Raw genomic sequence first — 18,280 nt, forward strand, 5'->3', positions numbered from 1 at the left:
CCGTCAATGCTGCACACTGAATGGAGGTGGAGGCCTGAGTGCCCGAGGCCGGCCCGGTGCGCAGCGGCCTCTGTGGGACGCGGTCCTTCACTCGCTCACACAGGCACCCTTTCCTGCAGTGGCTACCAGGCCAGCCTGTCCCGGGGGTGCACTCCTGGGGAGGCTCTGCCAGCAGCTTGGGGGAGGCATGATGGGAGGAGTGTGGCTGAGGAGGCCGGCTTGGTGACACCGAGTGACCACCTGGAGAAGCTGAGAGATGGGGGAGGTGAGGCGGGTGGCAAGGAAATGAGCCCAGCAGGGCTATCAGAGAGGCATCCCCCAAATGAGACACGGGGAGACACCCCTTGCTCAAGGGCGCCCCATCCTGTGTGTGATGTCCCCACCCACCTGCTGCCCCCCGGCGCAGCCCAGACCCTGTCTGCAGGAAGTGCTAGCTGTCCTCTCTCCACTGAAGGTGCTCGAAGATGCCAAGTGCTCCTAAGAGGTGTAGACGTGACCTGCCTGACCAACAGCATGTGCCACGCTCACCCGGACACACGCCCGCCCACCATTGCCCCTGGCTCCTCTAAGGACTTGCTCCTGCACCTGCTCCAGAGTCACTGTGACTCACACCTCAGAGCAGCTTTTCAGGTTTTCAGTTTTCTTTCTCCCTCCTTTTGGTCATGTGTTTATGTTTTATCTTGAGACAACATCCAACTTACGGAAAAGCTCTAAGGTTAGCACAAAGTGCAGAACTCCACTTTTCTCGGAGATTTCACTAACAGTCCCACAAACACCCTTTCAGCCAGGGCTTGAGTCCTGGGGGTCTATCTGCTCAGTGTCCTTGGTCCTCTCTGACTTCTATGCCCTTGACCCTGGAGATCATTGCCAGTTCCTTTGCAAACTGCCCCTCAGTTTGGGCCTGTCTGGTCCCCTGTGGTTAGACCAAGGTCTACCCCCCTCAGTGGAACATCACCCAAGACAAGATGTGTTCTTCTCTGTCCTGTTGAAAAGCATGTGACACCCGCATACCCCACTATCGATGGGGTCGGATTTGGTCATCTGGGACAGGAGGTTTCTCCATTATAAGTTTTTCCCTTAGGCATGAATGTGTAGTTTGTTGGGAGACAGTTCAAGACTACAAAAATCCCACTTCTGACCCCACTATCACCGACGGATTTTAGCCTGGACATTTCCTGCCTGAGCTATTACTGCAATGGTTAGAGACCACTGACTTTATAACTCACCTCTGTCTCCAGGACCCTACCTGTCTATATCAGCAGTCTCCTCCTGTCTATATCAGCAGTCTGCTCCAAGGAGAGCTACCTCTTATCATTCTTTCATGCCTTCATCCAGATCAGTGTGGGCTTATGGAATCCTATTTTATTCACTGGGTTATGGTCTATTACTACTCCTTTTCAATTATTTTTAAATATTTTATTTATTTGAGTGAGTGCAAGAGAAAGAGAGCATGAGCAGGAGTAGGGGGGAGAGGTGGAGAGGAGAAGCAGGCACCCTGCTGAGCAGAGAGACTGATGCGGGACCCTGGGATCATGACCTAAGCCAAAGGTGGACACATAACCAACTGAGCCATCAAGGTGCCCTATCCTTTTTCATTTTAATGCTGAAATGGTCCAGGCATGGCCAGTGGGAGCGCCTTTGGGATGGCTGTGTCCTGTGACATGTCTCCTATCTTTCTGAGCACTGCCTCACTTTCTGGCTCAAGATGCTCCAAGCTGACCTGTACTTTACCTGCTCCAACTCTGGAAGGAGGCCTGAACTCCTTTTGACAGTGACTGGCATCTAGAAACCAAGATCTGAATGTGACCTATGCTCACTCACATCCACCTCAGACCTTGCCAATGGGCAGAGCACACACATGTACACATATTTATGTCTATAACTATTTTTATATTTTGAAAACCATAAGCTCACTCCAGTACCTTCAATTCCAATTGAAGGATTCAGCACAGAGCGGAATGACTTTTCCTTTAATATTGAGTAGAAATTGCTTTAAAAACCATCTGGGCCTACATTTTAACTACCAATTCACTTTTTTTAATAAAGATTTTTATTTGTTTATTTTGATAGAGAGAGAGACAAGAGCACAAGCAGGGGGAGGGGCAGAGGCAAAGGCAAAGGGAGAATTAGACTCCTTGCTCAGGATCCCCATACAGGGCTCCATCCCAGGACCCCAGGATCATGACCTGGGCCACAGGCAGACATTTAACTGTTGAGCCTCCCAGGCATTCTTCAGCTTTTTAAAAAAGATTTTATTTATTTATTTATTTATTTATTTATTTATTTATTTTTTATTTATTTATTTGAAAAAAAGACAGAGTGGGAGCGGGGGGGGGGGGGGCAGAAGGGGAGGTAGAGGCAGGGGAAAGAATCCTAAAGCAGACTCTGCTGAGCATGGAGCCCAACATGGGGCTTAAACTCACAACCCTGAGATCATGACCTGAGCCAAAACCAAGAGTTAGATGCTTGATGGACTAAGTTACCCAGTTGCCCTCTAAATCAATGTCTTTAATAGTCAAATGACTACTTAGGGTTTCTGTTTCTTCTTGAGTCAATTTTAATGAGCTATATTTCTAGCAATGTGTTCATTTATGTTTTCAAATTTATAGGCATAAATTTGTTCATACTAGCGTCAAATTATCTTTTTTTAAAAAGATTTTATTCATTTGTTAGAGAGAGAGAGAGAGAGCAAGTGAGCGCACATGCAGGAGCATAGGGGAAGGGCAGAGGGGGAGGAAGAAGCAGATGTCCTGCTGAGTGGGGAGCCCGACATATGGCTTGACCTCAGGACCCTGGGATCATGACCTGAGCCGAAGGCAGACACTTAACTGACTGAACCACCCAGGAGCCCCTCAAATTATCTTTTAAATATCTGTAGCATCTATAATCAAGTTCCCTTTACATCCTTAATACTCTTTACTCCTTTTTCCTCATTCAACCTCACCAGATCTTTATAAATTTTATCATTGTAGAGGAACTCTGTTGTATATTTCTTTTCCATTTCTCCAGTATCTTCTCCTTTATTATTTTCTTCCTTTGACTCTCTTTTTGTTTATTTTGCTTTTCTTTATCAGAGCTACTAAACTGAATACTTAGTTCATTAATTTTCCACCTTTCTTCTTTTATATATAAACTCATAAGGTTATTTATAATTGAGGATTGCTTCAGCTGTACAGTACACATTTTGATTTGTAAATATTTTCTTCATTACATAGTGTTTTCTTTTTTAATCTACAAGTTATTTACAAGTGTGTTTATTTCCCTTATTTCATAAGGGTTCAAGTTGTTTTTCTATTATGATTTCTAGCTCAACTGCACTGAGATCTTAATATGAATTTGTCATGATCTTGTCTTTTGCAATTTATTGAGACTTGCTTTATTGACCAATATGTTTTCAGTATATTTACAAATTTCATGGGGGTTTGAAAAGATGTGAACTCTATAGTTTCAGAGTATAATGTTTCGTGCATGTCCTTTACACTAACCCCTTTTGCATTGTTGAAATCTAGAATCTTTACTGATTTGTACTTATTTGATCTATTAAATACTGAGAAGTACTTAAAATCTTTCATGATGATAAATTCACATATTTTTCTATATAGTTCTGTTAATTTTTGTTTTCTATTTTTAAGGTTATGTTACAAGAAGCACACAAATTTACAATTATTTTAGTACTTGATTAAATTTTTTCCGATCAAAAAATTTTTAAAGATTTTATTTATTTATTCATGAGAGACGCAGAGAAAGACAGAGACAAAGGCAGAGGGAGAGGCAAGTTCCCTGCATGGAGCCCGATGTGGGATTTGATCCTAGGAGTCCGTGATCACGCCCTGAGCTGAAAGCAGACGCTCAACCACTAAGCCACCCAGGCATCCCTCAATTTAAATTTTTAGTTGATTTAAAGTTTTAAAATCATTATGTAGTGACTCCCTCATGATCTCCAGTAATATTTTTAACCCAAAGTCAAATTTTTTACATTAAAATGGCTTCATCAGATTTCAGTTAACATTTTTCCAACATATTTTTTCCATCCTTTTCCTTTCACTCTTTCCATGCTGTTATAAGCTGACATAGTAATCCACTCTAATAATACTCATCTTCTAGTTGGCATGTTTAGTAAATTTCACATTTACTGTGATTTGTGACATACTTGGGATTTCATGTTTCCCATTCCACACTTCCACATCTCTGTTTTCTCCTTTCTTGTCTTTTCTTGATTGGTTACATTTTCTCATTCTACTTTTTCTCTCCACTAGTTTGAAAGGAAACTCCATTTCTTTCATCCTGATGACTATCCTGGATGTTGTATGTAGAATTACCTCATCAACTTTCCCAGGAAATTAATACATGAACCACTGAAGTCTGTGCCTCAAGTCCTCTTCTCCACTTCTATATGCTTTTATGGTTAGGAATTTACTCTCTCTCTCTCTCATTTTGTTCTTACAACACATCATTATTTCCATTTTACAAAGTCAGTGTTTGCTTCAATCTGCCCACATAGTCACTACCTCCTGTTCTTCCTTCCACCTCCACTCCAAGTCTCCACCTGGAATTCCCTTCCTTCTGCATGAAGTCCTTTAAAACTTCCTTTTATAAGATTCTCTTTGGGTTCTTAACTTCACTTAGTTTTTGGTCTCTGAGTATTCCTTAATTTCTTGCTGGCCCATCGATATATCTTAACAGGTTTCAGATATCTATCTTTGCATTCTGGGCTGTTAGCAGCAGAATGATTGATTGGTTATTGGTCCATTGTATGTTTGGAAACAGAAGAAACTATATGTTTGGTAGCAGAATTCCCTACTAGACTCTAAATGCTAAGTGGATGGAGATCACAGTGGCTCTTCTGTTTTCTTGCCTTATAACAGGTTGTTAATATGGAACTCTTTCCATCTGCAAGAGTTGAGGCCCCAAGACAACAGGTGCCAACTATATCCAAGTCCCAGGTGACCTAGGTAGGGTTGCAAGGGAAGTGTCAGAGACAAATGGTGCTCAAGGCTGGGAGGAGAGTCTCCTTGGAGGGGCTGTGTTGTGAGTCCCATGTGCCTCCACCTGCAGCAGGAGATGGGTGGGGGCCTTCTCTCCTCACCTCATGCCCAGTGAGAGGGGCTTCATGAGGACCCCTCTGAGGGCCTGCCATGTGCCAGCAGGGGCTGGTGGAGGCCCCAAAGACTGCTGTCTCTCTACACTCAAGAAATCCAAAGGACAAAGGCAGTACCTAAAGCTCCTGGAGGCACTCAGGATGCAGGGATGTGGGAAGTGCCACCTGACAACCTGGTGAGTCCAAGGTACTCATTTCCTGGAGAGCAGGTAGGGCCACAATGCCCCAAAACTGGCCTGGGAAGGTGCCTGAAGATGTGAGCAGAGGCCTCAACAAAAGAGGCTAGAGGCACCGTCTGACACTTGAGGCTAAGAAAGGAGGTGCCAGGGATCCGCTGGAGAGGATAGAGCACCGGTGTGACCAACTGCAGCAGACAACCCCCGGGACCCCACTGAGCCCTGCCTGCCAGCTTACAGAATTGCTGACCACATAGGACCTCACTGAACCCTCACCTCTCCTTCCTGCTGCTGTGCTGAATGGAAGGGCAAGAGACCACAGCTACCCCGGGGGCAGGATCAAGAGGAGAGGCCCCAGGTGAGGGTGGGGAGAAGGCTCACACTTGAAATACAGATCCTGCTAATATCAAGCTCAGCCTGTTTAAGGAGCCAATGTGATGGGCGGAGAGGGGTCGGGGAGAGACACTGAATTCCCTGAAGGGACCAGAAACATCGGGGCTGTCCTGGCTCTTAGAGGGCGGGGGAGAAGCCAGCCACAAAGGAGGTTTGCTGGGCAGGGGGAGAAAAAACTCAGAGCTGTTTTGTGTTGATCCTGATCCTTCTTCTGGTCCTGAGCAAAGGCAAGTAGCGGGAGGGCAGGAGGGAGTCAGTGCATGCACAGGCCAGCAAATGGCTGCTCCTCTTCCTGGAAGTGATTAAGATGTGGGACGGGAAATAAAACAGCATAAAAAATAATCAAGAATGATCTGACGACTAGTGGGGGACCTTCCTGGGGCCTGGGGTTAGAAGCTGGTGGCCGCAGGCATGGGGGCAGGAGCTCCATCCTGAATGACTCAACACTAGTTCATCTTTGCTGGAAATGCCCCAGGAGCCATCTTCTAGAAAGTGTTAGGGATAGAGAGGAAGGGGCACAGGGAGGGGGCCTCCTGCAGTGGTGGGAGGAGGGATAGAGGCAGCAGTGACCCACGTCCACATCCCGGGGGGATGGGTCCACTGGACATAAGAGCGGAGGAGGCCTCAGACGGTTCTTCTCACCCAGCTCAGGCTGCCCTGTGCAGACAGGTTCCCCTCACAGGTCTGGAGGCTGAGGTCCAAGATCAGGGCATCAACAGATTCGGTTCCTGGTGAAAGCTCCCTTCCTGACTTACAGATGGGGGTGGGGGGTGTCCTCTGGCCACTCTTCTCAGATGGACCCTAATATCCTGTGGGATGGAATCTACAGCAGGGCCTGGTTAAACCTTAATACTCCTGAGGCCACATCTCCAAACACAGCCACACGGGGGCAGGGCCTCAGTGTGTACACCCGGGGCGGGGTGGGTGGGGTGCAAATGTCCAGTCCAGGATAGGGCTCATCAAGAGGAGGGTAGTTCTAGGGGCAGCCGAAAATAGTTGTGATACAGCTGAGCCACAGATGCTCCAGTCACGGGTCCCAAGACCATCCAGAGGGCTGCCTTCCTGACCCGCCTCACGGGCATGGCCTCTCTGGGAGGCCCCAGGCACCATAACCCTCCTGACCAGCAGGCTTTAGAATGCACCCAGCAGGTAAGCAGGGGCCCAGATCCTACAGGGCTTCCTGCGGCATGTGGAACAGAGTAGGCAAATGGATGGGAGGCCCCAACAGGACTTGCAGGCAGCCCTGACCTGGGGGAGGCATCTCTGCTCCCACAGGAGCCAGAGTGGCTTTCCACCCTTCCCTCCTCATTTGGCCTTGTCTGTCAACACTGTCCCCTCTCTGACCTGGTTCTCCTCAGCATCAGGGCCCTGCAGTGGGTGGACCTGGGGCCCACTGTCACCTGTGAGCGGTGGTTCTCCACCACGGGCACCTGTCCCTGCAGCTAGCAAGTGTCCCACAGGGGCCCACATGGCAGAGCTGCTGCCTGGGAAGAGGCCTGGACTGGCCAGGGGCATCAGTGAGGGGGCGCTGGGGCTTCCTGGGCCCCCATCCAGGGGGATCCGGCTCTACTCTGCCCAGCCCCCACGGGTGAACAGTGAAATCCCAACTGTGTGTGGACGGAGGGGTTGGTGGCATGTTACCAATGCGAAGACAATGTAAATAAAACTAAAAACCCTGCTGCCTTTTGAAAATCCTTGAAAACCAACACTAAACTAAATATTATAGGCAAATTTCCAGGCATTATTACCCTTTGAGCTAAAATCTTCCAGGCCAATGCTTCCCAGAGGTGCCATTTTATGGAAGCTTTAATGAAATTAGTTCATCTATTTCTGAGGCAGGAAGCACAGATTAAGATCCAATTTCTGTAGCCTGACTTTTTTTACAATGACACAGTGGAGCTGAATTCAAGGAAGTTTTTAGAACTTCCTCTAAAATGTACAGCTGGAGACATCACACTCTAGAATCCCTGGTGGAAAAGGTGAGGCAAAGAACTCAGGTTTGTTCTGACGCTGAGCCACGGCCTCCACACAGTGGTGAGCTCCGACTGGCGACCCGCCGCAAGGCCAGGGTGCCTCTGAAGGCCCGGCATACGCGAGGGGCGTCCACCTGCACCGGCAGGAGGCGTGCGGACCGAGACATCGCGGGCTCCTGGCTCAGAGGAGGTGGGCCTCGGGCACACACTCGGACAGTGGCCTGAACTCTCGGACACAATACCCTGGAGCCTTGCTGAGACCAGACCCCTGGCCGGTCATGGCTGGATCCGTCCAGGGAGGGACCTGGTCCCCTCCCAACCGCCCAGCCAGGAGGTGAGGTCAGCAAGGGCACATCAGGAGGGGCAGGTGAATCGCCAGCCCCAACCGGGCAGCCCCATGCCTGGCCTGAGCCGACCAGACAGGCCGCGGCAGAGCCATGGTGGCCAATCAGAGCAGGGGTGCTTCACGAAGGCCAGCTGGGAGACTCATCCTCTGTGCGTCCTGGCCCCCATGCCCCCGTTCTCCACCACAGTCTGGATGACTGGCTCAATTCCCTCATCACATCACAAACCTGGGAAAACACCCTCGTCCTGCAGCTTCCAAAATGTTCTGAGTCACTCCAGTAAATGGACCTCAACACCCCGGGGCTCAGAGTGACCGCCAAGCAGTCCCAGGCATGGGCACGCAGCCTCCCTGAGAGGACACGAGGAGGGGCCGGCAGAGGTCTGGACAGTCCCCCATGGGTCTCCATGAGGCCCCCCAACACTGAGCCCAAGGCTGGCCTAACACGACACAGCCCCAACCCCACACGGAGGCTCCACTGCTGATTTTTCATTCTAAAAGTATTTTGAATCCCCTGAAGGGATGTTATTCTCAGTTTCTGCTCAGAACACGGACAGGAAGGACACCAGACCCTCAGGACCCATGTAGATGTCCCTTTTCATCTGTGGGATTTCCTGGCCCTTCGGAGACCCAAGGTCCCAAGGTCATCAGGCCCCAACACCTATAATACCTGAGCACCAGCAAGAGACGGCATGACCAGATGTGGACACTGGGAGGACAATGAGACAACATGTACACATGGAGGAGGACAGGGATGGTGACAGGGACTTGGGGGGGGTCGCAGACGGTGAGAGAGGACTGGGGGGATGTGGATGGTGAGAGGGGACATGGGGGGATGTGGATGGTGAGAGGGGACATGGGGGGACGTGGACGGTGAGAGGGGACATGGGGGGATGTGGATGGTGAGAGAGGACATGGTGGATGGGGATGGTGAGAGGGGATATGGGGGGATGTGGATGGTGAGAGGGACGTGGAGGGACATGGAAGGTGAGGGGAGACGTGGGGGGATGGGGACAGTGAGGGGGACAGGGAAGGTGAGAGGAGACATGGGGGGATGGGGACGGTGAGGGGGACATGGGAGCATGAGGACGGTGAGGGGGACGTGGGGGGACACAGACAGTGAGGGGGGTATGGGGGGACGGGGACCATGAGGGGGACAGGGACCGTGAGGGGACATGGGGGGGATACAGACGGTGAGGGGAGATGTGGGGGGATGGGGACAGTGAGGGGAACGTGGGGGAATGGTGACAGTGATGGGGATGTGGGAGGAAGAGGACGGTTGGGGGGAAGGTGAGGGGGGATGTGGGGGAGACGTGGGCAGTGGGGGGGATGTGGGGGGATGCAGACAGTGGAGGGGACGTGGGGGGATGGGGATGGTGAGGGCGGACATCAAGGATGGGGATGGTGAGAGGGGATGTGGGGGCCACGGAAAATGAGGGGGGATGTGGGGGGACACAGACAGTGAAGGGGGATGTAGGGGGGACACGGAGGGTGAGAGGAAATGTGGGGGGGACGCGGACGGCGAGAGGGATGTGGAGGGGATGGGGACAGTGAAGGGGACCTGGGGGGATGGTGAGGGGGACATGGAGGATGAGGACAGTGAGGGGGACGTGGGGGGATGGGGATGGTGAGGGGGATGTGGAGGATAAGGACAGTGAGGGGGATGTGGGAGGGACGAGGACAGTGAGGGGGACAGGGGAGGATGAGGATGGTGAGGGGGACATGGGGGGACAGGGAAGGTTAGAGGGGATGTGGGGGGACTTGGACAGTGAGAGCGGACCTGGGGGAATGTAGGGGACATGGGAGGACACAGATGGTGAGAGGGGATGTGGGGGGACACGGACGGTGAGGGGAGATGTGGGGTGACGTGGGGGGATGCAGATGGTGAGAGGGGACACAGGGGACATGGACGGTGAGAGGGGACGTGGGGGGATGTGGACGGTGAGGGGCTGTGAGGGGGTTGGGACAGTGAGGGGGATGTGGGCAGTTGTGGACAGTGAGAGGACAAGAAGCCTGTGGCCTGGAGGCTGGGGAACAGAAATGTGTACCGCATACAGCTGCCCTGGAGGATGGAGCTGGAGGGACATGGTCCAGGCTGGGGGAAGGCACTGTCCCGAGAGCCAGGGTACCAGCTGCTACTGGGAAGAGGCCCAGACCCAGGGGCTCCACTCAAGAGACAGGACTGTAGCGGCTCCGGGCCAAACTCTCAGACAGCCTGCAGACAGCACCTGCCCCTTGCCTCCTCCAGGAAGCCCTCCAGCCCAGGGACCCTCCTGGCCACCTCCACTGGGAGCCAGTGCAGTCCCCGGCCCCACCATCCCTGCCACCTTCCGGACCACTTCTGCAGTAGTTGCAATGTCGCCACCAGCCATAGATATTGGGTATGGAACCTGGAGAGTACCCTTCTAACCCAAAGGAAGTGTGTCATTTAGTGAAGACTGACCTGGGCTGAGCCTGTCACATCTCACAGGCCTGCCGGGAACAGGCGAGGCAGTAGCAGTGGGGGGCTTGAGGACCCAGGGAAGCGGATGCCCTAGAGGGTTCTGGGCATGGCCGATGCCTTGGGCACCCGCCCCAGGACCATGCCTGGCTCAGGAAACCTGAGGGCCATGCAGCCCAGGGCCCTCGGCCTCCCCTCAAGAGTGGGTGGCCTTTCCGTGACAGGACATCGGGGGCACTTCGTTGAGCAGCGTGAAGATGTGCAGAAGCAAACCCCAAGGCCTGAGGGGGAGCACGGCCTCTGCTGTTCACCGCAGCCCCACAATCATTAGGCCATATCTGCCCCTTTGCGCTTTCTTCTACTCCAAATACACATGGGAAGTCATGATTTTGTGAGAAGTTAGGACTTAGTTAGGGATGATGGCAACAGTCACAGGCTCTGAAACAGGGTGGGGACAGCCACACTTCTTTCCCAGGAGCTGGACCCGGCCACATGGACAGCAAGTCCTGGCCCAGAGCATCAGATGTAGGAGAGCAGCCACCCACAGCCACCGTGACAGTTGGAGAGGCCAGGGAGCCCTCGTGCAGCGGGGCTGGGCCTGGCCAGAGTTACAGCACCCCCAGGGCACACAGAGGTTGGCCACCAACAGTTACACCTGCTAATAGGGGCCCCTGGCCTCCCGAGCTCAGCCGCGGCCCTGCTCCCCCAGAGGCCGACCTCCCTGGGCCTCTGAGGCTGGGAGGGAGCCAAGCAGGGGAGGCCCAACTGCTGCCCTTCACACAGCCTCTCTGCTTCATCAGAACTCAGTGGCTACTCCTCTGACTCCCCGACACAGGAGGTATGAACTAGCCCATCCAGCAAAGGAGGGTGGGACCCAGGTGGGCACAGGTGACACCCAGTCAGGCACACATGGGCACAGGTGAGTCCTACCTTGGAAGAAGCTCTTCACCCTGAGGTAGCTGACGCTGAGACGCAGGACAGAAAGCTTGTCTAGCTTAGACACGATGTCAGGAGGAAGTGGCAGCAGGCTGGCCAGGTGGTCCAGCTCAGCGTTGAGGCGGTCGCGGTGCCGCTTGGACGGGTTTGACTTCTCGGCCCCCGTGGCAGGCCTCCTGCGGGGAAGCAGCCACAGTCAGAGTCCCCCCAGGGCCCATCACCCGTGGGGGGCAAACCTGTCCCCAGAAGTGACCTTACCGTGCCATCAGCTTCTAAAGAAAAATGGTGCTGCAAGGGACAAGAGTCTCCGGATCTTGAGCCCAAGGAAGCAGGGACCCATGACCCGGAAGGGCGCTTAGAAACTGAGAGCAGGCCTCCAGGGAGCACAGCTGGAGCAAGCTGTGCGGCTCCGGCACATTTCTCGACCTCTCCATGCTGACTTTCCCCCGAGTGGGAGGGGGAGCCCCGGCCCAGGCTGCACATGCTCAGCCTGCTTCAGGCTGGTTTCAAACACAGGACTGGCCCCTCTGGGCTCAGTTTCTCCTCCACACAGCAAGGCTGAAAGGGGCTGAGGAGAAAGGCCTGGGCGCCCCCTTGGAGGCCCAGAGGCCCTGGGCTGTGCTGCAGTGAGCCGGGAAGTCCACATGGATCTGCTCTCCCCTACAACCGGGTCCCCCTTCCTATCCAGGGAAGGATGCTTCCCCATCTGCATCCTTGTGCGGGGTGAAGCTGATGTAGATCCCAGCTGCGCCCAGAGGCGGCCCTCCCTGGCCCCGCCCTCCCCCACCCCTCCCTGGCCCCAGCTCCTTAGGGGCCCTTTGGAAGTATCACCCACATAAAAGCATCTGAACCTACAGTGGCAGCCAGCAAGGGGGGTGGGGGTAGCTGCACAGGAGGGGCCGCTGGCAAGCTCTGCAACAGGGTCGCCTGGCTCCCAGAGCCCCCTTCCCTGGAGTCACAGCACCTGCTGCTTTTAGGGGCGGGGGGTCTCTCTTGTCCAGAAATTCCAGTTGTCACTCACAAGTACCGGAGGTCTGGTGGCCCACGTGTCTGGGAGAGACAGTGGCACAGCCCTGCTCTGCAGAGTCTGTAGCCCAGGCCTCTGAGGACCAATAGAAGCCTCCAGTCCCAGATGCCATGTCTTGCTCTTGGTCTTTGTTTTTTCTCATAACACTGACCATTTTAAAATGTACGCTCATGGTGCCATGTAGCCACGTGTCTATCAAGTTCCCAACCATTTCATCGTCCCAAATAAAACCCTGGACCCATCTTCCAGTTTCTCCCCGTTGATCCTGCCACCAGCCCCTGGCGACCACAAGCTGTCCTAGGTCTCCATGGACTCACTGTTCTAGACATTTCATCCATGCGGAATCCTACCATGTGAGTCTTCGCATCGGGCTTCTCCCACATAAGGTCATGTCTTCAAGATGCACCTGTGGTGATCAGGACTCGGCTCCTGTTTTCAGGTGACAAGTGCTCCACTATGTGGATGGACACGCTGCACTCAGCTGTTCCCCAGCGGGCGGCCGTCTGGACACTGTACACGATGCTGCAGTAAACACTCCAGCCTAAAACTTTGTGCAAACCTAGTTTCCAGTTCTCTCTGGCACATGCCCAGCAGTGGACAGCAGGGTCAGCATGGTCATCATGCTTCACCTTCGGAGGACCTGCCAGACTCTGTGCCGCCGCAGTCGCACCTGCCAAGATGCTCCCCCTACCCGCAACGCATGAGGGTTCCGTGGCTCATATCCTAGATGACACATTATTTTCCTTTTCCCAAAGAACAGCCATTTGCAGTGGAGGGAGGATCAAACATCACTGTGGTTTGATCTGAATTTCCTTCACGACCAATAACGAGGGGCATCTTTTCACAGGCTTGTCAGCCATCTATGTGTCTTCTTTGGAGAAATGTCTACCCGAGTCCTTTGCCTATTTCTTCATGGGGTTATTTGTCTTTTTAGTGTGGAGTCCCGAGAGTCCTGGCAGTGCCCAGTATGGGTGTGATGGTCAGAGAAGGGGACACAGTGGTACCTGAGAGTGAGCTGGCTCCCAGAGGCCTGCCAGAGAATCGGGCACCAGAAAAGCTCCTTCAGAGGTTCTATGAGCCCTGTCCGCAGCCCCACGGACCAGAGCAGGAATCGTCCCACTTCTTGTCCAGGGGCGTGAGGGGGGTGGAGGCAGACAGCCTGTGCAGGCAGCTGCAAGTACCGGGGTGGATGAGCGGGAGGTGAGGCAGGACAAGAGGCCGGCGCCACGAGCATGAGCATGGGAGCAAGGCCAGAAGAGCCACGGCTCAGATGCAGGGGAGCCCTGAGCCCAAAATGTAAAATACCTGCAGCAAACCTGGCAATGCTCCCCGCACTGAGCTCTACATTCAATGTCATCACAATCAAAATCCCAGCAGTACTTTTCACAGAAACTGGCAAGATGGTTCTAAATTTACATGGAAATACAAAGAACCAGGAATAGCCAATTAAAATACACAATTAGAGAGAACTTATCCTTTTGATTTTCATCTTTCTGTAAATCTGCAATATTCAAGATGGTTTGCTACTACAGAGAAGATAGACATATAGAAAAAAGGACCAGAGCAGGACGTCTAGAAATAAGCCCAATTCCTTTGACAAAGGTATTACAGCAATTGAATACAGAAAGAAAGTCCTTTCAGTAAATGGGGCTGGTCTACTGGACGCCCACGGAGACAAGTGAACACCAGCCCTCACCTCACACAACCCCCAGAAGAACTCAAAGTGGGTCATAGACCTAAATCGCAGGAAAATACAAGAGAAATCTTTGAGACCTTGGGATAATCCCAGGATGCTTAGAAGACTCACACACTCAAAATCATAAAAGAAAAAATGTATCTTCATCAACATTTTTTCATGTCTTTTGAAAATCACCATTAAGAGCATGAAAAGGGGGCACCTGGCTGGCTCAGTCAGTGGACATGCAAGGCTTGATCTTAGCTCGACTCCACGTCGCGCATTGAGATTACTTAAAAAAAAAAGAAAAGAAAAAAAGACAACAAAATGAAAAAGGAAACCAAAGATTGGCGGGAAATGTGCCTAAGAGCTTGTACCCTGAATACATAAAGAAGGTTTACGATTCAATAAGAAGATAAACAACCCAATAAGAAAAAAGGCAAATTATATAAACAGACCCTTCACCAGAGAAGATCTGCGGATGGCAAACTGGCACACGAACAGGTGCCAGCACCACTAGGGAAGGGCAGACGAGAGCCTGGGAGGCCGAGCAGCCCCAGCCCCCAAGTGCTTGGGACTCGAGATGGCACAGCTGCTTGGTGGTTTCCTAAAAGTCAATTCGCATCTGCCGGGGATGTCAGAAATCCCACCCCCTGGGCATTTACCCAAGAGAAATGGAAACACATCCACACGAAGACTCGTACATAGACATTCACGGCAGCTTCCAGGCCCAAACCTGGAAGCACCTGAACATCCATCTGCTGGTGAGAAGACAGAGCGGTGCCCCCAACATGGCAGTGCCGCTTGGCGGTAAACAGGCCCTCCCTCCACACACACAAGCTGCGGATGAATCTCAAGATCCTGCTGAGGGAAGGAAGCCCAACATGATGGTGTGTGATTCCAGTCAGAAAATTCCAAAAATGAAAAAAAAAATTCCAAAAACGCAAGGCAGGCTGCAGGACAGAGCACCTCAGGACTGCCTGGATGGTAGTGAAGGCAGGCACAGCCTGTGCCGAGTGCACTGTGGTATGATCCTGTGTTGGTTACCGTGATGAGCACACCGCGTCTACACACGCACAGCTCCATCTCCTTCAGTCACAGCCCTATAAGAGAAAAGTACAAGCAACAAACAGCTCCGGGACCTCACAGCGCCAGACCCAGAGAGCAATCAGACCCACGGGGCTGACGCCACAGCATAGGTGGGTAAGAGTGCACAAGAGCATTTCCAGGCACCATGGGGAGAAGGCTCCGGCTGGCCGCCCATGGCCTACAGCCCGCCAGGGCCAGGCCTCCAGGACGAGACCCCAGGACCAGGCCCCCAGGCCCAGGTCCCCAGGACCAGGCCCCCGGGATGAGGCCCCCAGGACCAGGCCCCTAGGACCAGGCCCCCGGGACGAGGCCCCCAGGATGAGGCCCCATGCATCTCCTCCGTCCATCCCACGCTCCACAGTTTTCATCACTGACCCCTTCCAGGAGAGAAGACAGGCTCGCATGGACCACAGGACAGGGCCGACGACAGCCCCAGAGCCCTCGGGCATGGCACTGCAACAAACAGGCCACGGAGCAGCTGGCGCAGCCAGAGCGGGCAGGGATGCTGGCTCACATCCAGGAGGGGTGGCCGGCATGGGTGCCCTGCACTCAGACATCAAAAACAAATCTCTGACCTCCAGTTTCCCTAGAACGGGTCCCGAGAGAGGCATTGTGCTAACAAGCACACACCTGGCAGCCCCCCGGAGCAGATAGACACAGCAGCCGTCAGGACACACAGACATGCTAGGAGCCAGGTGGACTTGGAGCTACCCCACGGTCTCTCATCGCCGACCCCCAACTTAAATGTCCCCCAGGCTTAAATGCCCAAGACCCTTTCAAACCTGTGGGGAAGAAACCGATTGTCGGCAGCATTGGGAGCAAGCAGTCGTCACGTGAAAAGAGGCAGATTCAGACCCTGACCACAAACCAGGAAAAATTCCAAGTGCTTGAAAATTTAAAACATGTATTAGGGATCCATAAAAATGTAGAGAAAATACTGAAAATTCCCTCATAAGCTTATAGCAGGGAGATCTTCCAAACTTCCACGTAACATTAATCAGTCACAAGGGAAAAGATTAATAAGTCCTACCTCATAAAAATTAACTTTTGTGCATAGAAAAGAACACACTAAGTACAATCAAAACTGTAGGAATGTGTTGGAAACACACTGAAGAACTAGTGTCTCCAATACACAACTGCTCCAAAGATTCAAGAAGCATAAAAACACAAACAACCCAATAGAGAAATGAGCAAAAGTTATCAACACAGTTTACAGAAAAGGAAATCCAGGTGGTGTTTTAACCTGACTTATGAGAAGAATGCAAATTCCAGTGACCAAAGTCTGAAAAGCACCGGGTGCCCAGGGCAGGAAGGAGAGATGAACAGGGACGAGCGAGCCCAGAGCACCTGGCAGCCTGGGGTGGGGGCACCCCTCATGATCCCCGGCCCTGGCCTGTGGACAGAGAGCTCCCCCTTCCAGGAAAGCGAGCTGCTGGGCAGCACTTGATTCTGCCTCTTGCTCCTCTTGCTGGTGGCAGGCACACGTGTCCCAGGTCATGGACAAAGGGTTCATTACTCACTGCACAGCGGACAGCGTGCCCCTCAGCGTGTCTGGGTCATTTACCACGTCCCCGAGTCCCATGGGAGTGACACAGATGGGCCCCAGGCAGGTACTGCCATGGGGGGTTTGCAGCTGAGGCCTCAGCTGGGAGAGTCCCCTGTTTCCTCAAGTTTGCTCACTCCAAACACAACCCTGAGAGGCTGCCCTGGTAAGGGTGGTGCCAATGCGAACACGCCAGGCTGTGTGGCACCCATCGCAGACTACCACCTGATTGTGAGCATGCGTGCAAAATGAGGCGGAGGTTCTCAGCGTCAGTGAAACAGTCTATGCAGGTGCCACAGGGCAGGCACGGGTGTACACCCACATGGAAGGACGACTGTGCCGACGCCATCACCCTGAACAAACGGAGGAAGCTTGCACACTGTGCGGCTGTACGTGCTGCTTTATACAGGAGACTCTTGGGACAGGCTCGCAAAAAACTACTCATGTCAGTGCCGGTGACTGGGCAGGAGGCACCTGCTGAGGGTCTGAGTTTTGGATCAGATGAACACGAGACCTCTTTAAAATATCAAGTAAAATGAATGACTTCCTAATACATGCCTCAAAGACTCATTACCTCAGACCCTGTTATTGGAACAAAAACATAACAAAAGCAGGAAAGCTCCCCTGCCCCAGATGGCCCAGCACATGGAACATGGTACACGCATGTGCTGGGAGGATTTTCTGTCTTTACCCAACATGCCGGCACACATGTTCACCAGGATGACTCCTGGCCAGTGCACACAAGCAGGACTCCGTTCTACCACCATCCTAGACCCGGCCATGGAAACACCCAGCTCCTCCACCTTGTCAGGGGTGCACTCGGCTGCCTTAGCCCCACTCTTCACCTCCGCAGCTGGGAGGCTGCTCAGGTGACAGACCCACTTCCCAAAGTCCAGCCTCTCAAACCTTTGCTGCCTAACCTCAGGTGGTGGTGGCTGCATCCCTGCAGACCTCTCACACCATCCTGCCGCCACCAGAAGCCAGGACGGCAGCCTGGGTCACAGAAACACAGGCCCACGTGCAGCCACCACTGCAGAGAGCTTTGAGTGCACATGCCCACACTCAGAGCTGTGTCACACACGCAGAACCCCAGTCGACAGTGGATATGCTGCAAGACCCTCCCCACGGGAGGACCAGAGGCAGCCCCACGCCCCATAATTCCTGCCACCACTGCAGACTTCAAACCTCCGTGTCCTAAACGCCACCGGGCCAGTAGAGGGACTGTGAGCAGTGACGTTGTGTCTAGGGCACTAGGACTACAGGTTCCCCTCCCTACTCTGCAAACCTCGGAGAGGCCCATGGGCAGGGGACAAAGCTTGCCCTGTGTCCTTCACCTGTGGCAAAGCTCACACATGGGCTGTGGGTGTGTCCTGGTGAGGACAGGCTTTCACCAGGGCAGAGAGGGTTGCTGGTGCTCACTAACAGTCACAGTGATGTCTCAGGCCCCCACGCTGACTTCTGGCCAAAAGGTGTCACTCGGCTCTAACCTCATTTTCTAATCAAAGTTAGGAAAGCAGCCCAAACCCACTAAGAAAGGCAGCAGTGGCTTCCCAGCTGCGCAGCCTGCCAGCCTGGTTCTGCCGCTGT

At 53.0% G+C, this 18,280-nt stretch overlaps 1 protein-coding gene across 1 annotated transcript in view; it reads right to left on the reverse strand.

Annotated features, from left to right (window-relative positions):
* The window catches only part of AHRR (aryl hydrocarbon receptor repressor), a 77,906-nt gene that overhangs the window by 49,884 nt on the left and 9,742 nt on the right, over window positions 1–18,280 (reverse strand). Inside the window, exon 3 of the mRNA XM_072807432.1 lies at window positions 11,354–11,535. Coding sequence (XP_072663533.1) covers window positions 11,354–11,535 — 182 coding nt within the window. The remainder of the gene's footprint in view (window positions 1–11,353; window positions 11,536–18,280) is intronic.

The sequence above is a fragment of the Canis lupus genome, chromosome 31, assembly GCF_048164855.1.
Source record: "Canis lupus baileyi chromosome 31, mCanLup2.hap1, whole genome shotgun sequence".
Taxonomy (NCBI): domain Eukaryota; kingdom Metazoa; phylum Chordata; class Mammalia; order Carnivora; family Canidae; genus Canis; species Canis lupus.